This window comes from Dromiciops gliroides, chromosome 1 (assembly GCF_019393635.1).
Source record: "Dromiciops gliroides isolate mDroGli1 chromosome 1, mDroGli1.pri, whole genome shotgun sequence".
In the NCBI taxonomy this organism is placed as follows: Eukaryota; Metazoa; Chordata; class Mammalia; order Microbiotheria; family Microbiotheriidae; genus Dromiciops; species Dromiciops gliroides.
Genome location: NC_057861.1, coordinates 166,319,900 through 166,346,707, shown reverse-complemented (window position 1 = coordinate 166,346,707; position 26,808 = coordinate 166,319,900). Strand labels below are relative to the sequence as shown.

At 38.9% G+C, this 26,808-nt stretch overlaps 1 protein-coding gene across 1 annotated transcript in view; it reads left to right on the top strand.

The window, feature by feature from the left end:
• F13A1 (coagulation factor XIII A chain) overlaps window positions 1-26,808 on the top strand; it is a 206,146-nt gene that overhangs the window by 65,924 nt on the left and 113,414 nt on the right. The window contains exon 4 of the mRNA XM_043968344.1: window positions 18,811-19,062. Coding sequence (XP_043824279.1) covers window positions 18,811-19,062 — 252 coding nt within the window. The remainder of the gene's footprint in view (window positions 1-18,810; window positions 19,063-26,808) is intronic.

The window sequence follows — 26,808 nt, the reverse complement described above, 5'->3', positions numbered from 1 at the left end:
GCTCATTTTACAGATGAGGAAACTGAGGCAAACAGGGTTAAGTGACTTGGTCAGGGTCACACAGCTAGTTTCTGAGGCTGGACTTGAACTCAGGAAGAGGAGGCTTCCTGACTTCAGGCTTGACCTTATTATCTACTACACCACCCGCCTGATCCATTATATTATCTAGGGATGAACATATATGCTAAAGCTAAAACTATGTTATATTCTCTAGGGATTAACATACCTTAAACTTTGGCATAATCCAATCTAAAGTGTAGAGTTATAATTGGTCATCATGTTTTTTCTGTATATTTGAGTAGAAAATATGGGGAAGGGTGTGATCTTCTTAATAGAAATAGAGGCAGCTAGCTAGGTAGCAAAAGAGTTTGAGTCAGTTGAAGACAAGTTTAAATCAAGCCTCAGACACTTACTTGTGTGTCACCCTAGGCAAGTCACTTACCCTGTTTGCCTCAGTTTCCTCATCTGTAAAATGAGCTGGGAAAGGAAATGGTAAACCACTCCATTATCTTTGCCAAGAAAACCCCCAATGGAGTGATGAAGAGTTTGATATAAGTGAAATAACTGAACAGCAACAACAACCGTTGGTATAGTAGAAAGAACCTGGTGTTTTTGAGTCAAAGGGCTTGGATTTAAATCTGAATTCTGCTACTTACTACCTATATATGTTGTGTCATATCTTAGGACCTCATTTTCTTTTTCTTCAAAATTATTGATAAACTCCATCAAAGCTTTCCAAACTGGTCCATGATCCTCCACATCCCAGTTGGAGTAACATATAAAGAGAAAAATGTATTAGACACTTTTAGTACAACTTCCACATAATAAATATATCCACTTAAAACAATGAAAACAAAGTTTAAGTCAAAGGGACCAAACACAAATACTTGGAGGTGTTCTATTGGAGACCTCCTTGCAAGTTCACATTGACCCATTAACTCTACTATTTTTAAAAGTCTGATCATTCCTCCTCTACCTATTTCTCATTGAATTATTATCTAAGCCACATTTTTGCATCTTTCTTTCTTTCTTTACAAAAATATGAGATACATTAGTAAATATTTTGCTAAAATCTAGATAAAAGTACACGTCCCACATCTACCAGTTTGGCAACTCTGCCAAAGAAGCATAGAAGGTTATTCTGTCATAACTTTGCTATTGATTAAGCCAGTCTAAGCTCTTGTGATCACTGTTTCCACTTATAAATGTTCACTGATCATAGGGATAGAAAGGAACAAGACCTGTGCCTTCATTTCACTCCATAAACTAGTTTCTATCAATCACTATGAGGCAGACCCAGTTTCATAGGGAATGCCCTGGTTGAGAAAACTCCCTCTACCAATGCAGGTCAGCACATTCTGTGCGAATCCTAGCCTTAGCTTCTCTGAGCACTAAGAAGTTAAGTGATTTTTCCAGAGACCCACAACTGTATGTGTCAGAGCTGGATTTGAACCTGGGTCTTCCTTATTCCAAAACTAGTCTTCTGTCCACTATACCATGCTGCCTAATAACCTATGATTTTTAAAAAAAATTTATTTTGATGGGGCAATGAGGGTTAAATGACATACCCAGGGTCACACAGCTAGAAAATGTAAAGTGTCTTAAGACTGGATTTGAACTCAGGTCCTCCTGAATCCAGGGCTGGTGCTTTATCCACTGTGCCACCTAGCTGCCCCATCCTATGATCTTTGATATCACGTTTCAGCATTTTGCAAGCAGAGTCAAGCTCATTGGCCTATAGTTGATAAACTCAACTCTCTTCCCCCCCTTTATGGAGGATCAGAATATTTACCTATCTCCCTCCTTGCAGAATATACTTTATAGTCACATCCTTCAGGTTTTTTAGTACCTGAAAATCTAGTTCATATGGACCAGGGGATTTGCATTCATCAAGGCATCTAGGGACTCTCTTACTATCTCCTTCTTTAACTCAGAGATCGATTCCCTATTAGCCATTTTTGTTGTCCTTCCCAGTCCAAAGGTCACTCTACTCAGCAGAGAAAACAGAAGAAAAATATGAATTAAGCAGTTCTGCCTTCTGTTGTCAGTAATCAGTATTCCATCCACCTGGGAGAGCACCCCCGTCTTGCTTTTCTTTCTACCAACACAGCTTTAAAAGGCCATTTTGTTGTTCTTATTTTTCCTCCATAGCTTCAGCTCACTCTGAGCTTTAGCATCCTTGACACTATTATTTCAGGATCATACCCCATTTTTTATGTTCATTCTCTATTGCCTACCCTTGCTTCTAACTTCTGCATATATTTCTTTCAAGTAAATTTGTTAGTGCTCTGGATAGCTTCTACTAATAACTCTTTTTTTCCCTCAGAATTTCCTCATAATTGCTTCCTGTCAGGCTTCAGAATTTCATTCTTGAATGTGTCTCTCCTGGGCTTTCTTCCCTTGAAATGTGTATTCCATGGAATCCTACCTATCCTTCCTTACAACTTTTGAAAATCTACTCTCCCCAAATTTGCAATGCATTTCAGACAATACCTGGCTTTTCTATTCTTTCTCACAAACCTTAGGAGGGAGTGATCTCAGCTCTATGATATTCCCATCATTTCCACCTGAGAAATTAGTTCCCATGTATAATAGAGAATTCAACCCCAAACAGACCCCCCCCACACACCTTGTTGGCTTCTCTACTTTTCAAAGAATGAAATTATCATTAGAGCTTTGCTTTTTTGTAGCAAGAACTCAAAAAAATGTCTGGATGGATAAAGTTACTCTTCACTGCTTTATGATGTACCTACACCAGGCTTGTGATTTATCTCCCCAACTCTTCTATCTTCCCTTTTTGCCTAGATGGTTCACAGTATATTCTGATAACAAATAGTTTTTGTTTTTCTCTCCATTATCTTCATTCAGATGTTCTCCACCACACTTCTTTTCCATGTTTCTTTTTTTCTTGACCTGAATTGAATTCAATAACACTGATTAAAGAATAAACCTCACAGGGAGGGAATGAGGAAAAGAAAAATCTAGGTAGGAGAAGACAGGTTCTTAAATTCCATACTTTAATGATGTTGTTTTGAGAATTTGTTTTTCTTCTTGCTAGCTGTGATATCTAAAATTTTAGTGCTTGGCTAATTTATTATTGCCAACCTGATGCCTATAAAAGTCATCCATGGACTAATTATCTTCTGGTCTTAGAATACTCATATTACTTCTGAAGGCTTTTTGTTAAAATAAGGTGTACTTCTCTTTACACTTATGTTGTACTCAAACCCCCAGCTCTGCCTTATTTATGCTATTACAGGAGTCATTTGGAAATAAATTCATTATTTTAAGTGTGAAAGTAGGAGCTCAGTAAAGCAAATGAATCAAATAGGAAAATGAATTAATATTGTTCCATTTGGTGCCATGATATATGAAGAGAGTCTTCTCATTGCATTTTCTAAAGTAATTTTGCAATTTGGTTGAAGCCAGATATGTTGATATGTCCATAGCAAATGAAGTCAAAACTTGTTTTTTTTTAACTTAATGGAAGATACTATCCAAAATTTTAAATCTAGAATGAATTTTTTTTTTTACTCCAAGCTCATATCATCTCAGTTAGAAACACTGCTTATCTATGCATCAGGCAGGTAAGAATGCATTGTACAACATTGCTGTTACTATGTACAATGGTCTCCTGCTTCTGCTCCCTTCATTTTGCATCAGTTCATGCAAGTCTTTGCAGATTTTTCTGAAACCATCTTGCTTGTCATTTCTTATAGCATTATAGTATTCTATTACAACCACATACAACAACTTGTCCAACCATTTCCCAACTGATGGACATCCTTTTAATTTCCAATTCTTTGTCACTACAAAAAGAGTTGCTATAAATATTCTTGTACAGATTTTTTTTCATTTTCCCTCTTCTTTGATCTCTTTGAGATATAGACCTAGTAGTGGTATTGTTGGGTCAAAGAATATACACAATTTTATTGCCCTTTGGAAACAGTCCAAAAGCCTTTCTTTATCCTTTCAATTTCTAATGCCCTCCTCAATTTACCTTGTATTTAACTAGTTTGTATTTTTTTATTTATTCTCTTTAACTTTATTCCTTATATGCTTGTACCTATATTTGTAGTGTCTTGAGTCAATCAATCAGAGATTGGAAGTAGGTATGATGAGACCTCTATTGAATAAATCAATCAATCCCTTAAAGAGACAATCTTAACGAGTCAGAACCTCTCTATTAAATCAATGAACAAGGGCATTAGACTACCTGCAAGTCCTTGAAAACCATTGGATAAAATGGAGTGATACTCCCCATGAAGTGTGATGGAATTGACTGAGGAGATTTGGTCACAGATTGGAGGACTTCCATAAAATAGCAAGTTGATTCAGAACCAAAGCATTAATTGAAAAAGGTAATATGTATCTACCATAAATATACAATAGCACTAGAGATCCTACTGGGTCTGTCAGCCTCAAAGTTAACACTGCTCAAGGGTAATGCTAAACAGATGAATTAATACTTTGTCTTTGAGGAAAATAGGGAGCCACTGTAGTTAATTGAGTAAGGGAATGACATGGTCACCCCTGTGCCTAAGGAAAATTAGAAAACTATTGAAGGATGGACTAAAGTAGGGAAAGATTTGAGGCAGAGAGACCAATTAGGAGGTCATTGCAATAATCAACAGAAAGATGTGATGAGCCTCTGAATTCAGATGGTAGTTGTGGGAGTAGAGATAGAGGGTCAAATATGAAAGATATTGTTTAAATAAAAACAGCAAGATTGGACAACTTGAGTTGGTATGTGAAGTGAAGGGTGAGGGACAAGTTGAGGGTAATGTCTAGATTATGAATCTAATTATGAAGAATGGTGGTGCCTTCCACAGAAATGGAGGCTTTGGAAGAATGTATTTGAAGGGAGAGATAGTGAATTCTGTTTTGTACATGTTGAGTTGGAGAGATATCTGGGCCTTCCAGTTTGAAATATCCAGTAGATAATAGGTGACACAAGATTGAACTTCATGGAATAAAATGGGGCTGGATAGATAAAAGTCTGTGAGTTATTGCCATAGAGATTATAATTAAATCCAGTTTGATTAGCTAATGAGAGAGAGAAAAAGGAGTAGGAAGTATAGAACAGTGTCTTCAGGAACACTCATAATTAAAGGGAAAGTATGTATGATAAACCAACAAAGGCACTTGAGAAGGAGCAGCAGGTAGGTGTCACAGCGGATAGAGCATGAGGCCTGGAGCCAGGAAGACTCATCTTCCTGAGTTCAAATCTGGCCTCAGACACTTACTATCTTTGTGATCTTGGGCAAGTCACTTAACCCTGTTCCCCTCAGTTTCTTCATCTGTAAAATGAGATGTAGAAGGAAATGGCAAATCACACCAGTATCTCTACCAAAAAAACCCCAAATGGGGTTATGAAGAGCCAGCTATGACTGAGCAACAACAAAATGGAGGCTATGGATTGTGAAGGGGTAGGGATGACATAAGAGTGTAGAGAGAGGTAACAGAATTATAATTTTAGAGCAGGGAGGGACCTCAGAAACTATCTGGTCCAACTGCTTCATTTTACAGATAAGGAAACCAAGGCAAGCCAGGAAAAATGAAGTTATTTTCTTAAGGTTACACATGTAATGAACATCAGACATGGGATCTGAACCCAGTTTCTCTGACTCCAGAGCCAGCACTGTTTCCACTGTACCAAAGTGGGGGACAGTTCTTCACTAGTAGAAGGTAACTCTGAATCACAGTTTGAAGGGAAGCAAAAGTCAAGGGTACAGGAACCAGCTGTCAGCAGCAGCCCCTAGCTTGAAAGTTCCTATATTTCTAAAACTCTAGAGATCATAGATGATGACCCTGGAGATTTTTGTATAGAAGCAATGTGATTGTAGCTGGTTAAATATAATTAAAATAGTACTCTTAGTACTATATTTTATGTACATAGTAGCTTTTCTGAGTTGACCTGGGAAACAATCTTGCTATATGGGAGAGAGAGAGGGAATAAGCGTTTATTAAGTTTCTGCTATGTATCAAGATAATAAGCACTTTACAAACATTACCTCATTTGATCGTCACAATAACCCTATAAAGGATGTGCTATTTCCATTTTATGTTTGAGAAAACTGAGGCAGACAGAGGTGAAGTGACTTGTCACACAGCTAGTAAGTGTCCAAGGCTGGATTTGAATTCAGGTCTTCCTGACTCTAGGCCTAGTGGTCTCTGTACTGTGCCATGTAGCTGCCTGTGATGTTTCTATAGGAAATCATGCTACAAATCCCAAATAACAAAGTAACTGTGAAATACAACCAATTATTGGGTTGAGGATTGCTTAGGCAGGGTTCTGAGCAGAGTGGGTGTTCAGAGAAATGTTGCAGACTGATTGAAATGAACTCCCCCCCCCCCCCCGAGATCATTCAAGAGCACGGCAGAATCCAAAAGGAAAGTTCCCAAGTTCCCATCACCCCTTTCTACCTTGTGTATGAAACCATAAATAAATAAGTTGTTCACTCATTTGAAGTCATAAACATTCATTTAGCACCAAGAGATATGTTAGAAAGAGCCAGAAAGAAATCAGAAGGTCTAAGAGGAGGCGGGAAGGGGGTGGATAGGGATCTGTATTTGAAAGTACTGCTCTGTTGGCGGCAGGCAGAGACTGATGTTCTCTCAGCCCACCCGAGCAGAGAGGGCTAACTGAGAGAAGGGGAAGATGCCAGTGGCATCTGTGGTCAGGACCCGTAGGAATTCTGCAGAACACAGAGCATTCGTCTAGGGCTTATGGCTTTCTAAAAATGATTTGCAAAACCCAATTAAGGAAGAAAGCTAAGAGTATATGTTAATTGCAAATTCTCTTAGAGAAAGTAATCAACTTTACATGAATTGTGAAAAAATAAAATGGATATTCTTAGCAATTAAGTGTTTAGGAGACTGGTTTTACAGACCCTACATTAAAAATAGAAAAATGGTATAATTTGAGGGGAAGTTATTTTTTTTCTCATTTGGCTTTTTTAAAAAATCAAAAATGTTACAAAACAGTGAAAGGTCAATATACATTTATGTAATACATACATACAAATATATATGCACATATGTGTATATATACAAAATATTCAAAGGACAATTTACATATGCAAATATATGTAAATCTACCCTTAACTGTTTTGTAACATATATACGTTGCATATGTGTGTATATACATATACACACACATATGCAATGTATATATGTTACAAATATATATTTGCATAACTCCAAACGACTCATAGAGGTGATGGATAAATATATATATATACATATATTATATTTATAACATGTGAATAGTGCCTTTGTATAGATAGATATCTAAATTTATATATCAAGGCACTATTCATATGTAATATGCGTGTTTAATAGCTGACATCTGTGTGAAGCATGTAATATATACACATATATTTAAACACATATATCTAGGCACTATTCAATGTACTAAATGTATTTATAGCCATCACCAGTGTGACATGTATAACACGTGACATAGGTATAGATGTGTGTACATGTTGTGTTTTTCAGTTGTCTCAGCTGTTTCTGACTTCATGACATAATTTGGGGTTTTATTAACAAAGATACCGGAGTGGTTTGCCATTTCCTTCTCCAGCTCATTTTACAGACAAGGAAACTGAGGCAAACAGGGTTAAGTGACTTGTCTAGGGGGTCACACAACTATTGTCTGAGGTCAGATTTGAACTCAGGTGTTCCTGACTCCAGGGCCAGTGCTCTATCCCCTGGGCCACCTAGCATTATCTACCTTCCTTCCTATCTATCTATCTATCTATCTATCTATCTATCTATCTATCTATCTATCTATCTATCTATCATCTATCTACCTATCATACTAAGGTACTAGTCACATATAATCAATGTTTTTATAGCTATCACCTGTGTGACTCATGTGTGGTATAGCTATATGTATGCACATACATATATGCACACATGCATATATACATATCTCTCTAAGTATCCATATAGGCACTACTCACATGTAATAAATATGTTTCTAGTTACCACCTGTTTGGAGTTGTTTTGTCTTTGATTTCCCGATTGATATTCACCAGTGGATGTACAGACAGATGAAGGGAGTGAAAATTGTGTGCCATACAAACACATTCACATATGTAGACACATTTATTGGATCTATAGACACATATGTAATTATATACACTGTGTAAGCTCTGTCTGGCATCTGCATTTGAATAGTTAATAGAGTCCTTTTCAGTGTGCTAACAGCTCAAGGTGAAAGGGTTATTTCACTGAAGGAAGCATGCTCCCTCACGTGCTTTCCTTCTTCCCAACTCAATCACTGAAGGTTCCTCAACAGCTCTATCACTGAAGAGGTTAGATCCAGAATTAAACATGGCATAATAGAATAACTGACAAGACCCGAAGGTACTATTGACACTTCAAGCCACACACTAATAACTAGCTTTTATGTACTGTACATATGAAAATATTCATAAATCTTGATGTTCATTTTTCTTCCTTTGGAATTAATATGCTTGCTAACAGGTCTTAATATAGCTCCAGTCTTGGGTGATTTATCTCTAAACACCAATATGGGATTATGTTCATATAGAATATTTAACACTGGTATTTCTTCTTCTCTCTTCCCCTATACCACTTTAGCAACCTCTCCTAATTCCCCAATCCCTCTCAGTCCCCTGGCCCTTCTGGAAATCTCCCCCACCCCTAAAGTCCTCAACTACTCATGACTGCCAAGGCCACACTTCGAGGACATTTTTTAGAGGGTCAGGGGCCAAGTGCCATCACTACCCTTTCTTTTCCTTACCTTCCTCTCACCCCCAATATATACAGATGGACTTGGGTTAAAATGTGCTTTAAGGGACACCTTCAAGAACACCAGCTCTGGAGTGGGGGGGAACACCAGCTTTGATCCTTCCTACCTTTGTGATGCTGAGCAAATCACTTTATGACTGAGTTTCCTCATCTGTAAAATGAGGAAGTTGGACTAGATGACCCAGGAGGTGCCTTTTGGCTGTGGATCTATGATCCTAAGAAGTCAAGAAAGAACAACATACAGCTTTGGGGACAAGGGGTAGCAGAGGCTGGGAAGAGTTGCTTCTCACTTGCTTTGTCATCATTACATCTAGGATAAAGTACAAACTCCTCTGAGATTTAAAGCCCTTGATAGTCTAGCTCCAGCATATTTCCAAGCTTCTTGTATAGTTATCTCTTTCACAGGCTCTTTGTTCTAACCAAACTGGCTTAATTACAGTTCCTCTTATGTGAAATTCCATCATCTGTCTCTGGGCTTTTCCATAGATTGTCTCCCATTCCTGGAAGGCCCATGCTCCTGTTAGAACCCATGACTCTCTTCAAAGCTCTACTCAAGAATCACAACCTCCACTGACCGATGGCATTCCTCACCAACCCCACTGCAATTGTATATGTTTTGTAGTTACAGATACACGTGCATGTTGCTTTCCCTCACAGGACATGAGGTCCCTGAAGGCAGGGATGGTTTCATTTTTGATTGTGTATGCCCAATAGTTACCACAGTACCTGGCAAATAGTAGATACTTAATACACGCTTATTGATTGATCGATTGACCTGCCTTAGTCAGGGCTGAGGGTAAATGAGTTGATGATATGTATACGACTCTCTGGTCTTGCTGAGTACATTCTTTTCCCTTTGTTGATGGTCTCACTCTTGTTTTGTTGTCGTTCAGTCATATCTGACTCTTCTTGACCCATTCTGGTTTTCTTGGCAAGGTTACTAGAATAGTTTGCCATTTCCTTTTCTGGCTCATTTTGCAGATGAGGAAACTAAGACAAGCAAGGTTAAGTGACTTGCCCAGGGTCACACAGCTAGTAAGTACCTGAGGCTGGATTTGGACTAAGGAAGATGTCTTCCTAACTCCAAGCCTATCACTCCATCGACTACAATGCCACCTAGCTGCCTCACTCCATCACTGCCTAACTCCCAGTCACTACAGTACTTTAGGGCCACCAAAAAATATAGGATTAAGAGTCTTGATTCCACATGTTCTGCCACCATGTTAGGTTTTTCATCTTACCTACTTAGATGTCATAGAACATAATTTCTAATTTCATTTATTTCTACTCCTGCCTGTTGATCACATCCCCTGTGAACATCCTACTTTCTAGCATGTTACTTCCTACTACCTTCAAATTAGATTTCCCCCCATATTCCCCTAGGCTTCTTAAACCTTCATCCTGTTCTGATACTCATTTTGCCCTTTTTTTCCCATCCTCCACACACCTACCCTTTCCGAGGATCCTCATAATTCCCACATCATAATTCCCTATGCTAGTATCAGGATTATTTTATTAGCTGTGTGAACCTGAGCAAGTCACTTAACCCAGTTTGCCTCTGTTTTCTCATCTGTACAATGAGCTGGAGCAGGAAATGGCAAACAGTTCTAATATCTCTGCCAAGAAAAGCCCATGACTGAAACAATTCAACAACAACAACAGTATTAGCCCATGAGCTATTTTGGTGAATATTAAATATCCTTTAAAATATTTTTAAGAATTAAAATGTTTTGGCAAGCATATGCTTAAAAATTAAACAAAAATTTTAAAACATTGTCTCCAATGATAGACATAATCCTTAAGACCACATGAGAGCTTAGATGAGGTGGAATTTGGGGAAGATGCAGGGGGAGCCTAAAACTAATCCATAACTGGAGGCATTTGCTATTGGATTGGCAACAAAGCCCTAGATAGAGTGAAAACTTAGTGGCTTGTTTGCTTTTATAAGTGTTTGTGTTTGGGAGTGGGAGGAGGTAAGGTAGAGAGTAGTAGAGAGATTAACATCCCTGGGGCTTGAAAGAGAATCACTTAGAACACCAGAGATTACCTTTAGGCCTGCCTGTTTCAGGTAATCCCTCTGTGGTTTTCCAGGAATCATAAAGACTTTATGGGTAATAATGAATGCAGCCATTATTTATGGCCTATGCAGGCCCCCCTGACAGGGCAATGATTCCTCTAAAGCCATTTGAACCTTGAGGGAAAATGGCATTTGCAAGGGGGTTTTGATCATGTGTATTTGCTGGCAACACATGAAGGCAATTCAGCCACAAAGCTAAGAGAAGAAAATGAAGGGGGGAAGGGGGAATGAAAAACTGGAGAGTGAGTGTCCCCAGTGTGAAGCAGGCTTTCCTTGGGTCATCTGCCTCTCTTCAGGAACAAGATTAGGCCTGAAACCGATCATTGTCCTATTTCCTAGTCTGACAGAGCTGACCCCAAAGAAGGTTTTTCCCCACTTTATCTTGAAAGGTCCTGACCCAAACCATGATGATAGAGATGTCTGACAGGAACCCCGAAAGTATTCTCTATTCCCCACCTCCACCATGCTGTGAACCAAATGGATTTATTTGGTAACAGTATGGATCGGCCTGAACAAGAATTCATATTTACTGCTTCATTTTCATCTTTCCTGTCACTAACATAGACATAAGCTATAACAATCAGATCTGACTAATCACAGGATCCTGAATTTAAAGTCGCAAGGAACCTTAGAGGTCATGCCATTCAACCACATTATTTTACAAATGATGGAACTAAGGTGCCATAAAGTGAAATGACCTGGCCAAAGTCTCATAGGTATGAAGTGACAGAATCAAGATTTGAATACAGATCCTGACACCAAGTCCAGTGTTCTTTCAACTGCACTCTGCTGCTTCCCTTAGCAACCTACTCAGTTCTCTTGCCTTCAGTCTCTCTCCTATCACCCCATCTTATGCATCACTGACATACTAATCTTTCTTTTTTTTATCATACCAACCACTCACTTGCTCAGGAACCCGTTGTGGTTCTCCATCACTTACAACAGCTTCTCTGTTGTTCCCCTGCATGAACCTCTGGTAAGATTGGTCTCACTGGTCCAAAAGCTGGATTCTATCTCAATTTTCTGTTACCATTGTGATGCCACTTTGATCAGAGTAGGTATAAAACTCCTAGATGGGGTTTCTAAAATCCACAGGGCTTTCAAAAATGAAAATTAAGTTATAGGGAATTATGACTTTCCATAGATCTATAAAACATAAGAGTAAAAAGAAATCACAAACATGCACATATACATATACATACAGATATAGAGATAGCTAAATATAGATATAAAGATATAGATATATCTATATACTATATTTACAGTATATATACATCTTTATATGTTTATTTGTATATATCCTATGTACATATGTGTGTATGCATAGAGTATATATGTACACTATATATGTGTCTGTGTATACACATACGTAAAATGACTTAAGTTTTGTGTGTATAAATATACACACATACAGTATGTATGTATATATGTGTGTGTACATACACACATATATGCATATGTATGTGTATACACATATACACAGTTTAGCCAGACTCTTTTGTTTTACATATGGGGAAACTGAGGCTCAAAAATGTGAAGCAATTTTGTCAGGTTTGTATGTGACAGAACCCAGTCTTTCAGACTGCTAGCCCAATGCTTTCTCTACTGTACTATACTTTCTTCCCCTACCAATAGCATGTAGGTTTCCTGAGAGCAAACACTGTCCTTGGTATTTCCAGTGTTTAACACAGTGCCTTGCACATAGTAGATACTTAGTATTGTCCAATTTGAACTGAATTGAGTCTCCTCTTCACCTTGTCCTTAGTGCTGAATCCATACTGAATACTTATTCCTTCCAGGGTTAACCAAATAATGGCTGGGATGAGTAAGTAAGGCTATAAATTATTCTGGTATAAGGACAAGGTCACTCATGATCATCATTTTCTTAAGCTTATTTTATGCATACTGTATAGAGATGTGCACAAACTCCCACCCCCCCCAAAAAAACCCACCTGTATTCTATAATACAGAATATTTGGAGATATTCTTGTCCTTGCCATATCTGTAGTGAAAATGGTATAGAGAGATGGTTGCAGAAATTAATGATGTAAGTTCCTGTGAATTGTTTATTATGATCAGTGACATAGAAAAATGAGAATAGGGAGCTCTCTTCTTTAAAAAATATACAAGTTTAGCTCTAGGGGCTGAAAAATAATAGAACTGCTATTTTTCAGAGCGGTCTTAACAATACCCTCAGTAATGTGTATCTGTCCCCTTCTTTCTGGGTCTAAAGAGATACAAGGAAATGTTTATGCAAAGAGGACCTAGGACACCAGAGCATTTATGCCCACTTTCTCCTTAGCTCTCAAGCTGGTGGCTTGGTTGGCCTTTTTCCTAGAAGCATTACTGCTCTCTAGAGCCCTCATCACTCTGTTGAAGTATAGACATCAAAGACAAACTTCCCAGCCATGGGTCCATAGTTCATTTATTAAGCTGTTTCACATAGCAGCTGATGCAACTAAAAACTGCCTTAGATTAAAAAACATACAGTACTAAGCAGGGCAGGAAGTTTGCCACCAAACCTCTCCTGACATAAAAGCCCAGGAGATAATAACAAAACATAAATGAAGAAAGATGAAAAGGATTAAGAAATGATTACCAAAGTGTGAACTTTTAGGTAAAACAGAGACTAGGGTGAGCATGGCTGACTTCTCTCTACTTGATTGTGATGGTTCATATCCTTGAGTACCTTGAGCCTCAGTTTCAGTTCTGGTGAAATGAACATGGCATCTCTCTACATGGAGAAAATTGTATGAAAAGATAAACTACTACATAAATGTCAAAGATGATCATTGGTCTCTGCTTCAACACTCCAGAAACTATATCAGACACCTCAATATGGTCTTTAAGCTCACTCAACAAATTCAAATTTATTTTTAACGTGTTCATAAGTGAGATAAAAAGAAGAAATAGAGAACGAGAAATATATATATATTTGGTTTTTTTGTTTTGTTTTGTTTTGTTTTTTTTTAGTGAGGCAATTGGGGTTAAGTGACTTTCCCAGGGTCACACAACCAGTAAGTGTTAAGTGTCTGAGGTCAGATTTGAACTCAGGTACTCCTGACTCCAGGGTCGGTGCTCTATCCACTGCGCCATCTAGCTGCCCTGAGAAATCAGTATATTTTTTAAAGTTTGGTTTCAACACGAAATCACAGCTCCCCCAAACCCCAGTATTCAAAAGGGAACACTTTCATGTTAAAATTTTGTTGTAGTTTTTTTCTACTTTTTTTATGTTTGAGAGTCAGGATCATATCTCTAACTGGCTTCTGAGAGGACTCATAATTATGGTTTCCAAGTTCAAAGGCTATAAAAAGGACAGTGATTAGCTGGGTTTTTTACCTTCCACTGAGGATACAAAGGGATGTAGAATGGTGAAAGAAAGATAGGTTAGTCATAAATGCTGAACTTTTTGAGATTAGGAAAAGATCACAGGGTTTCGGTCCAGTTTACCTTTTTGGAAGAGAATGAAATGCTCCCTCCTCATCCCTTTTCATTTTCAAGTCCTTAGCTGAGGGGACCTTGAAATGTCTATACTTTGTTGTGTTTTTTTTTCTTTTTTATCTGAGGTTTGTCTAGTCTGAGATGGAGAAGATCTTGGGCCTTCTGGTCTAACCCATGCCTGAAGAAGAATTCCCTTTATAATACCCAGTGTTAACTTGGAGACCTTTGGTGATAAGTAATCCGCCACCTTCTGAAGTGACTCGTTTTATTTTTGGATAGCTCTAATTATTAGAAAAGTGGTATTTAAATCAAACTGATATCTTCTTTTCTTCAAATTATTTATACTTATTGCTCTTAGTTAAGTCCTCAAATAGAACAAATCAAATCCTTGTAATAGGCATTCCATGCCACTCTGGAAAAATGCTGCAACTTGGGTTCAATGGTGGGCTTTCCTTTGGGCACCCGTCCAGTATATTCTCTACATAAATTAAAAAGGAACCAAAAATCAAATAACAAAGTATGCAACGGAGACAGAAATATCAAAAATTGAAGCAAAATAAATAACAAGAGCCAAGAAATGGAATTATTCTCATCCCTTCCTCTTATCCTACCTCCCTAAACAAATGGCTACCTTCTCCCACAGTTTCATGCAATGGTAGGGAGTGGAACAATTCCCCTGTCAAATTCACATTCTGAAGTAAGGAAGAGTTTCAGCCATCTGTCAAGCATTCCAGGTAAAAACACTCCACCTCCCTGAATCCACAGAACTACCTAGTTCTTCCACTCCTTACCTCCACCCTGAGGTTGAGAAGCTCTTCATTCCACTGACCAACTGCTAGATGTCATAGTTTTATCCTCATCTTCTCTGTTCTTCCCTTCTCCACTGCTGTCTCAGTCTTCTTGGCTTCCATCCACTGGGACTTTGGCCTACTTTTGTTTCTACTGTCTCTAAAGCTGTTGATTTTTGAGAACTGTTTGGTGATTAGGCCACTGAGGTCCCATGCCTCTGGCTAACCTGCACTTCTACTCTGCTGCTGAAAAGCCCCATGGCTTCTGCCTCACAGGAGGTAATAGTAGCTAGTTTGTACTTTCCACTTTGGACCTTTCAATAGAAAGTGCTCTGTACCAAATCCTATCTATATAGGGTGAAAGTTGTACTTTCCTTTTCCCCTCCTCAGAATAAATGGTAGGTTCCCTTATGCATGGTTATTATCTTCAAATGAATCCCTCTTAGGCTGAGTATAAACCCATATCTTTCTATCTGTCCCTTCCATTCTTGTGTACCTATGGATAACCAGTTCCTGGGCATCTAGGTGACACAGTGAACAGAGGACTGGGTCTGGAGTCAGTAAGACCTAAGTTCAAATTTGGCCTCAGACAATTTTAGCTGTGTGACCCTGGACAAGTCACTTTAACCTCTTTGTCTCTGTTTCCTCATCTATAAAATGAGCTGGAGAAGTAAATGGGCAACTGCTCCAGTATCTTTGCTAAGAACCGCCCCCCCAACACCCTCCCCCCTGCCACCATGGGTCATGAAGAGTTGGACACAGCTGAAAATGACTAAACAATAAACTACTTCCTGGCAATGCAAATAGCCCTGAAGCCCCAATAAGCCTTCAGAAAGCATAAAAAACACTGGAGAAGGAAAGATGAAGCTGACAGCCTCGATTTAGCCTCCTTATCTGTCTCTCCCACACATTAGTTTTTTTAGATATTGGAAGCTAGTGGGGCCAAGCTAAGGTCCTGCAGACCAAATATCCCCACTTCTTTCTGCTCATCTTCCTAAATTACAACCATTAGTTCCTTGACAATTCTGGTTTTCTGGATATCAATGTTCTTCAAAACAGAATCCAATAATCCAGATCAGATCTGATCAGAAGAGAGTGCAATAGGACTCTCACCTCTGGATGGCAATATGGTGTCTCTATCAAGGTAGCCTAAGAGCTTGTTAGTTTTCTTTCTATGTAACATTGTAGACAGTTTGTGGGCAACTAAAATCTCTATATCCTTCCATATGATCTGTTGTCTAGTAGCACTAGTACCATCCCATACTTAAGTAGGTGATTATTTGAATTCAAATGTTATATTTTAAATTCATCAATAGTAAATTTCTTGACGTGTTTTTAAAGTCTCAGACCCAAATGAGATCAATAATAAACAAACTTTTAGGGTTTGATCCCAAGGACTTAGGCATAATATGTAGGTAAAATTATGGTGAAACCATCAGAAGTCATAGTTATCTCTCCATTGCAAAACTGACTGTTAAAAAAAGTGTTTCCTTTTGGGAGGATATAACTATTCCACACTATGAATAACTATACAATTCTACTGGTCCCTAATCATAGAATGCTCAGTCACTGTAATAAAAATACTAGAAAGTAAATATGGCATAGGGAAAAGAACACTGGCCTTGGGTTCAGAAATTTTGGATTTGCCTACTAATTGGGTGACCTTGGGTAAGTCACTTATTTGACTTCTCTGAACTTCAGTATTCTGATCTGTTAAGAAAAAAAAGGAGGGGATCGGGATAATAGACTAGAAAGCCTCTTAGGTCCTTATTTTTATGATAGGGAAAAGAAAGATAAACTGAACTGTAATTGAGCTGTAATACTTCTTGTGTTGGGTCATCAAATAAAAATAACTTTCAGCTTCTCTCATTCTCCTGTAACTTAACATCATCATCCTTCTCCTCTTCCTCCTCCTCCTCCTCATCATCATCTAGCATTTATATAGCACCTATTATGTGCCAGGCACCATGCTAAATGATTTACAAATATCTTATTTGATCCTCATAACAACTCTAGGAGGCAAGTATTATTATACCCATTATACAATTGAGGAAACTGAGGGAGACAGAGGTTAAGTGGTGTGTCTGGGGTCAAATAGCTAACAAGTGTCTGAGACCAGATTTAAACTCAGATCTTTCTTTTTTGTTGTTGTTGTTTTGTTGTTGTTTTTGTTTGTTTGTTTTTGCGGGGCAATGGGGGTTAAGTGACTTGCCCAGGGTCACACAGCTAGTAAGTGTCTGAGGCCGGATTTGAACTCAGGTACTCCTGAATCCAGGGCCGGTGCTTTATCCACTGCGCCACCTAGCTGCCCCCTACTCAGATCTTTCTTATTCCATGCCAGTGTTTTGCCCACTGCAGTGCCTAGATGCCTAAAATGTGTAAAATTCCCAAATAACCACCAAACCATACAGTACAGAGAGAACTATTTAGGGGTTAATGCATATAATAGGGTTCAAGGCAAGGTCAAAAAGAAAGAATTATACTATCCACTCCAGAGAAAGGACTGATATTGATTGAACACAGACTGAAGCATGCTATTTTTCACTTTCCTTTTTTTTTCCTTTTGAGTCTTCTTATACAAAATGACAATTATGATAATGTTTTACATAATCATACATGTATAATCGGTATCTGCTTACCACCTCAGGGAGTGTGGAAGGGAGGAAGGGAAGGAGGGATCAAATTTGGAACTCAAAACTTTACATAAAATTGTTTATTATTATTTAAACAAAAAGAATTGTAAGAGAGAACATCTTCCTTCTTGCAATAGTAGGCATGAAGAAGTCCCCCCCCCTTTTTTTACCAAATGATTTTAATTGATTTTTTTGAGGCAAAAACCCAGACCTATGATTTCACTTGTATAAGGGAACCCCTGACCTTAACGAACTCCCTCTCCCAATGTAAGGTCAGGCACCTGCTCTGCAGTTTATCATCTTAGCAAATTTCCTGGAGGCAACAAGAGGATAAATGACTTGCCTAGGGCTTCATTGCAGTACTCCACAGAGGCAGGGTTGAAGCCAGCTCCCTATCCACTACACCATGCTGCCTATTATGGATTTCTTTTGTTTCTATATTACTTTAACATCTGAATAAAACTTTTCTCCTCCCTTACCCAGAGTACCATCTTTTCATTTTTTTTAATTGAACAAAATCAATAAACACGTCAATCCTGTTTGACACTATATGAAATAGCCCATACTCACAGTCCCCCACCTCTACAAAAAAGGAGAGGACAAGTTCTTGTCAGGTACCAATTCACCTTAGAGAGGGAAGGGACCATGTCTACTGAATCTCCTGTTCTGGCAGATTGAGAAATTGATTTTAAGTAATACAGCCCATTTAGTAAATATTGAGGTCCTCTCCTTGTCAAATTGCTTCTGAAAGATGAATATTTGTCTGTGTATTTTTTAAGAAGAAAGTATTCAAAGAATAGGAGATTCTGCTCATAGCATATTAGCATGGGCACACAGAACTGATTCATTTATGGTGACACCAAATCACCACTGGAGCTGAGAATATGGCTCAAAATTCTTACTTTACTGTCCTCCTAAGGGCACAGTTTAATGGGAAGATACTTTCATGATAATTAAAATCTTATGCTCCTTTTTTTTCATCCCAGTTGTGTGTTTTCACATTGCTGAGCACAATGTACATGTAAAGTAGGAGCAACTTGGAAATTCTTACTGAATTCTCCTTTTTACATTTTCTTTTTTCTTTTAATAGGTCGCTACCCTCAGGAAAGTAAAGGGACCTACATTCCTGTTCCCATCGTGTCAGAGTTTAAAAGTGGAAAGTGGGGGGCAAAGATCATTTTGGAAGAGAACCGGTCTGTCCGCCTGTCTGTCCAGTCCTCCCCAGAATGCATTGTGGGGAAATTCCGCATGTATGTTGCCATCTGGACACCCTATGGCATTATCCGAACAAGCAGAAACCCAGCAACTGACACTTATATTCTCTTCAACCCTTGGTGTGAAGGTGAGGTGATATATATTATGTATTTCTTCTCTCATGAAGATGCTATAATTAATTTATTTCTAATGTGTGGGTCTTGGGTAGAAAAGAAAGTGTTTTACAGAAAGAATACCCATGGGAGCAAAAAAGCCTGTTAGATTCCAATATCTGCCTATTAACTATTAGATATTACTCCATTAAATGAGACTATTCATTCCATGGGTTATGACCCCAGTGAAGAAATTCAGGGCATGTGTCCCTGACTTTACACTTGATATAATAGTTGCCTCTGACTTCCCATAAGCAGAATAATCAAACTTCGTTCCCAGTACCCATCAGTTCTTAGAGCCTACCTCCTATTTTCTTTCTTCCTGATGATCTATTATAAGCTTAATGTCAATACAACCTGTTTCATAACTATTTAAATATAAATAAATTAATTTCCATGTATGAAATGTCCTGACCTTAAGTTTCTATCAGGATTCTCTGTCCATTCATTTCCATTCATTTTTTTTTCTCTTAAATGGTATCAATGAGTATTCTGTTTTGTTTTGTTTTTTAATTTTGTAATATTTAATAGAGATCTTTCCATTTTTCTTTATATTTTTTATACATATCTTATTCCCTATCTCATGAAAGTGCAGTTATGAGCCTCACAAGTACCCTTTGAGTCTTATATAAATATGAATAATGATAATAAATGCAAATCATTTCATGTCCACATTCTTTCAAATATGTCAACAATTTTTATCGGTTTTGAATAATTCCTCTTAAATTTTTTTGTTTATTTGTTTGTTTTTAGTGAACAGGCTGGTTTCCTTTCATGGAATATGACATACATACTGAAACTAGGAACCTACTCTCAATAGGATTGGTGTTTTGAATTGTTTGTTAGAGTAGTGGTGACAGTTGCATTGGGCTACCCAGAGCCATTTTTCTCTTTGGCCTTGTGACTCTCAGCACATATTTGTAAAGGCAGCTGGCCAGCCTCAGGACACTGAGATACTAATTCAACCATATGAAGTTCAAAATTGTACCTTATTTTCAACAGCATTGTCTTCCAGCCAATTGGCAGAAGTTGACATGTATTATTGTGAGGCATTGGCACTCAGGTTAGAGACAGGAGATGTTTATAGCCTTAATTTTGGTTTCCCAGGAACATATCTTCTATTTATAACATTGTTCCATGGAACTAAATGCTCAAAACATTATCCTAACCTCATATTTTCATGGAACTAATTAATGACATTAAGTGGGGGTAGGCCTGCACAGAGCTGCACCAATTTCTTCCCCATCCCCTTCTACTTCTCTATGTAATCAAAGGCACACAAGCACTGAAAACATTTATTTCTTGATCAATAACTGTGGGTGCAAAGGATGTGCATTTCTCTAATTTGTAGTACATGCAGTTTCTTTGTAAAACAGTATTGACATTTTTTATGATTAAAAAATATATTTCTAGGAAAGAATGATATGGGAAAGGATTAAATAAATGGACTGTAGAAAAGACTGGACATTATGGAGGCCTTGATATTGAGGGAAAGTTTTAGATATATGATCAAAATGTATTTTGTTTAGTCTTATGTTTCCTTAGTCTATATTTCAAAGTGTTGATTCCCCACTTCCTTTTTTTCCCCATGCCCTTGGAAACAGATTTATGCAAATGCATACTGAAATGCTCAGGGTATTTTTACATTCTGGGTGTGTGTGGGAGGTACAGGTGGGAAGGGAAAAATGAAATATTCTTTCTCACTCCATTCACTGTCTGGGTCTTCCCTGCATGGTCCCCTAGAGCACAACTCTAAAAGAAGACCTGTCTAAAGATGAGTGGCCTGGAAATAGCTATTTGGAGATACTCTATAACCCTCCTGTATGTTGAAAGTAAATTACTATACCTGTATGTGTTCATTTATAAGGAATATGTCATCAGGGCCTGGAGTGAACAATAAAAGAGAAAGGTAGTAGGGCCCATAGGCCTAGAGGAAAAAGAGATCATGGTTAAGTAAAGGGAGAGACTTTTTAAGTGTTAAAATAGAATTGAAACATTTTTATAAGAGGCGTTCTCAACGTGGTATCAATGAATTTTAAAAAATTGATAATTGTATCTCAGTATAATTGGTTTCCTTTATAATGCTATTTTAAGCATTTGAAAACATTATTCTAAGAAGGGGTCTCATGACACAAAATAGGTTAAGAACCCAAAATAAGAGAGTCAATGAACTGCCAAAAACATATAATTTGATTTGAGCCAGGAAAATAGTACAAAGCAGTTGGCTTCAAGAGGGATGAGAGAACACTCAGAGGGAGAGTAGAATCAAGGAAAGAGTGAAAAAGATAAACTCCTTGTGGATTGTCAGGTATAGAAGAAACTGAGTCAGGAAAATGAACTAGATAGAGGCATCAATATGGGCAGCCATATGGTGCAGTGGATAGAACACCAGGCCTGGAGTCAGGAAGACCTGGTCTCAGACACTTACTAGCTCTGTAACCCTGGACAAGTCATTTACCCCTGTGTGCCTCAGTTTCCTCATCTATAAAGTGAGCTGGAGAAAGAAATGGCAAACCACTCTAGTATCTCCAAGAAAACCTCAAATGGGTTCATGAAGAGTTGGACACAACTGAAGACAACTGAACAACAACAAAAATGGGAGCTGATGGGAAAGAACGATATTCTCCACACTATAAACCCTGAGGAAGAAGCCCTTATGTTCTAAGGTTGTGTCAGCAGAAATGATAATAAAAACAAGGAGCCTGGCATTTTCTTGCCGCCTGTTCATGTTGGGCAGAAGAGAAACAGAGAGACTTAGGAGCAAGTGGCCATTAATATTTCCTGGGTATGCTCACTGTCTCTATGCTTATACTTTAAGTTTGTACCATCTGGGATCTCCCCACTCAAGCCACCCTCCAGCTGCCTCAAAGACTGTGGGAGGACATTTCTTGTTCTTCTCTACCTACACTGTGTGTTGCTAGTTATTTAAGACAAGAACACGTTGGCTAGTTCAGTTTTGACCGAGTTTTCTGATTAGCCCTGCTGTGGTCTAATAATTAATTAATAATGAGAGTTAAGCGGTCTAATAATTAATTAATAATGAGAGTCAGCATTTATGTCACCCTTGAATGTTAGTAAAGGGTTTCACATGGCATCTCATTTGACCCTTGCAAAAATCCCAGGAAGCGGGTGTTATTAGCATCTCCATTTTATATATGAGGAAACTGAGATTGAAAGAGATTAAGAGACTTGCCCAGTGACAGCTAGGTGGCACAGTTTATAGAGTGCCAGGCCTGAACTCTGGAAGACTCCTCTTCATGAATTCAAATCTGGCCACAGACACTTACTAGCTGTGTGATTCTGGACAAGTCACTTAGCCCTATTTGCCTCAGTTTTCTCATCTGTAAAATGAGCTGGAGAAGGAAAAATACTCTGGTATCTTTGCTAATTTGCCCATGTGACACAAATGGGGTCATAAAGACTTGGAAATGACTGACCAAGAGACATGCCCAGGGCTACATATAGTTCAGCTATTAAGGGATTTTTGCTTGTTTTGCTTTCATTTCCAATTACTCTTTGATCCTTGGCTAATGTTTTAAGAAACTTGGTTACCTATTAGAAACTATCAGATCCCAAAAGGGACCTTAGAATGATCTAATACAGGGCCCTCATTGTGCAGACAAGGAAACTCCAAAGAGATTACATGACTTCAATCAATCAACATCTATTAAGCACCTTCTATGTGTGAGTCACTGTGCTAAGTGCTAGGGATACAAAAATGGCTAAAAGCAGTCCCTACCCTCAAGGAGCTTACAATCAAATGGGAGAAACAACATGCAAACATATATAAAACAATCTATTATAAGTAGGATAAATGGGAAATAATTATCAGAAGAAAGACACTAGAATTACTAAGTGTTGGGGAAGTCTTCCAGTAAAGGATTGGATTTTAGTTGGGACTTAAAGGAAACCAGGAAAAGCAGCTGGTGGAATGGAAGAGGGAGAGTGTTTCAGGCATGGGGGACAGTCGAAGAAAATGACCAGAGCTAAGAGGTGGAGTATCTTTTTTCACAATGCTCTCTATTTTTTTATTCATTTGGATTTGCTTTATTGTGTCTTGGTTTCTCATGAAGTCACTAGCTTCCATTTGTTCAGTCCTAATTCTTAGGCAATTCTTTTCTTCAGAGAGCTTTTTCATTTGGCTTTTCAAGCTGCTGACTTTTTCCTCGTGACTTTCCTTATCACTCTCATCTTTTCCTCTACCTGTCTTACTTTGTCTTCAAAGTCTTTTTTGAGCACCTCTATGGCTTGAGACCAATTCATATTTTTCTTGGAAGCTTTGGATGTAGGAGCCCTGATGTTGCTATCCTCTTCTGAGGATGCACCTCAATCTTCCTTGTCACTAAAGAAACTTTCTATGGTATGCATCTTTTTCTGTCTGCTCATCTTGCCCACCAATTTCTTGACTTTTACCTCCTTCTTAAAGTGGGGCACTGCTTCTAGGCTGTACTGTCCTAAGCTTCAGGGGGTCCAAGGTGGTACAATTTAAGGAGCAGTAGGTTTTTCACTTGCCTGGCCTGTGCTCTTCAAACTTGCACTTCAAACAGGAAACAATTTTGTTTCACTGGGTTGATAGCTCTGGCAAGCCTATGCCTCTCCCCACGTAGGCCTGCCACTCAAGATTGCTTCCTGATTCCCAGCAGCTGGGCTAGAACAACCGAATTCTGCCTCAGCTCCAGCACAGACCCCTGTAGTCTCCCCCCAGCCAACTGCTCAACCCTCTCACCAGACCATGAGCTTAATTCCAGAAGACGATTGTGCTGCAGCTGATTCAGAGGCTCCAGGGGTAAATTTCTCTGGTGTAGCCCGCGTGGGGCTGGATCTGTGTTGGCTCAGCCAGGTCTGGGATTCCAGCCTGGGTCTAGATCTGTGTCAGCTCAACCTGGGTCTGGGAAGCCAGCCTGGGTCTAGATCTGTGTTGGCTCTGGAGTATTTTTTATGGAACAGTCAGGAGGCATCTTCCAGGGAGTAGAGTATAAGAAGACTGGAGAGGTAGGAGGGGTCTAAGTTATGAAGGGCTTTGAATGCCAACAGAGCACTTTGTATTTGCTATTGGAGGCAGTAAGAAGCCACTAGAGTTTATTGAGTTGGGTGTGTGTGTGTGTGTGTGAGTGAGTGACATGATCAGACTTCTGATTTAGGAAAATCACTTTAGTGACTGAATGGAGAATAGATTGAAGTGAAAAGAGACATGGGACAAACAAAACCACCCCCAGGATATTGCAACAATCCAGATGTGAGGAGATGAGAGCCTGCACTAGAATGGTAGCAGAATCAGAGAGAAAAGGGCATAATCCAAAGATGTTACAAATATAAAACCAAGATAACTTGGCATCATATTTGATATGGGGTAGGGGGTGAGAAATAATGAGGAATTCAAGATGACTCCTCACTTGCCAGCCTGAGGGACTAGGGAGGGGATGGTGTTACCATTTATAGTAATAGGGAAGACAGTGGGAAGGGTTTTTGGGGAAAATAATGAGTTCTGTTTTGGACATATTGAGTTTAAATGTCTACTAGATGTCCATTTCAAAATGTCTGAAAGTTGGTTGGAGATGCAAGACTGGAGGTGAGCAGAGAAGTGGGGACAAGAGAGGTAGATCATCAGCATGGAGATGGTAATTAAATCCATGGAAGCTGATGAGATCACCAAGTGAAGTAAAATAGAAGGAGAAGAGGAGAGGGCCCAGGACAGAACCCAGAGGGACACCTATGTTAGAGGGTGTGATCTGGAAAAGGATCCAGCAAAGGAGACAAAGGAGTGATCAGATAGGTAGGAGGAGAATCAGGAGTTGCCTATGGTTACATAGGGCTCAGGTGGCAGAAGGATGGACAAGATGGGGAAGACAAAGAAAGAGATTCAGGTACTCATGAAACAGCAGCACTGGCCTCCCATCTCATACTCTGTTTCTTTTCATTGGCAGTCTCCCAAGCCTGGAATGCTCTCCCTCCTCATCTCTGCCTCCTGATGTCCCTAGCTTTCTTCAAATCTGAGCTAAAGATCCCATCTTCTTTAAGAAGCCTTTTCCCATTGCTTCAGTGCTAGTGCCTTTCCTCTGATTTTATCTCCAATATACAACAACAAGGGTTCTACATGAGATCTCTACACAGAGAGGACTTCTAGAGCAGGTGTTGTGAATTAAACCTTGTCACACACATTTCTTAAACGTGTACCTCACTACAATTATGATGGTCTAAGTTTAAGCTTACTCCTTCCACAGATGCTGTATTTGTGGGAAGTAATGGACTAGATTCTTAGGAGAATGTTTTGTATGGATATGTTTACCATGTTATCTGAAAGCAGTGCTTACTGCCCTCTGCAGACCCAACCTGCCCAATTTGGGGAGAAATTGTGAATTGCTGTTTCTTCTTCTTCTTCTTCTTCTTCTTCTTCTTCTTCTTCTTCTTCTTCTTCTTCTTCTCCTCCTTCTTCTCCTTCTTCTTCTTCTTCTTCTCCTTCTTCTCCTTCTTCTTCTTCTTCTTCTTCTCTTCTTCTTCTTCTTCTTCTTCTTCTTCTTCTTCTTCTTCTCCTCCTCCTCCTTCTCCTCCTCCTTCTCCTCCTCCTCCTCCTCCTTCTCCTCCTCCTCCTCCTCCTCCTCCTCCTTCTCCTCCTCCTCCTCCTCCTTCTCCTCCTTCTCCTTCTCCTTCTCCTCCTCCTCCTCCTCCTTCTTCTTCTCCTTCTTCTTCCTTCTTCCTCCTTTTCCTCTTCTTTCTCTTCTTCTTCTTCCTCCTCCTCCTCTTTTCTTTTTTAAAAGCTGGACATGGGGCAGCTAGGTGATGCAGTGGATAGAGCACCTGCCCTGGAGTCAGGACTACCTGAGTTCAAATCTGACCTCAGACACTTAACACTTACTAGCTGTGTGACCCTAGGCCAGTCACTTAACCCCAATTGCCTCACTAAAAAAAATAAAAAATAAATTAAAAGCTGGGACAATTTACTTTTTGCCCTACTTGGTTTTCACTTTGATTTCTTGAAATATAGATTTGAAAAGACAGGCTTTGAAAAGGCTGTTTGTTTTAAATGGAGCTACTTGACTCTACCTTAAAACCCTAATCACTCTGGCTTTTATTGAATGGCCAATAATAGCTCCAGCTCAAGCCTCCTTGACTCATGGTTTAGGTTTTGATGGCTTAGAAAGTGTGTAAGTAGAAATTGTTTTCTGTTCTGGCCAGAAACTCTGAGGGTCTACCTCTCCCAAATGCATAGGAGCAACATAAAAAGTGTTTCTGAGGTCTGGGTGTATATACAAGTGAATTCAGAATATTATTCTGGCCATATGAGAATTCTGGATAAATCAATGTATTTTAGTATGTTTGAGATCTTGAATGAGCTACCTAATTAATTTAGTCTGCTAGGAATTCACTGGGTAATAATAGTTTTCTTGTGACTATGACCCTAGGAAATATATCCATTCCCAATATCAACCTTTGTTTATTTATTCATTTTTATGTAGTTTTAATGGAGCATGACTGACATGACTGAAAACTCTTTTCTCACAAACATACACTCTAAAAAGCAAAGTTTTATTTTCCTCTAGACCAGAGTTACTCCCAAACAGCAGGTGAAGTCCATTCAGTCATTCAAATGAACCCACAGCCCCTCCTCATCTCAATTAAAACTCCACTGCCCAGCTCTGGTCAGTAATAGATTGGAGGATTCAGACAGTGCAGGTACTCTCTTAAGAATGGAACCGACACCCAGGTAAAGAATATAAGTTAGC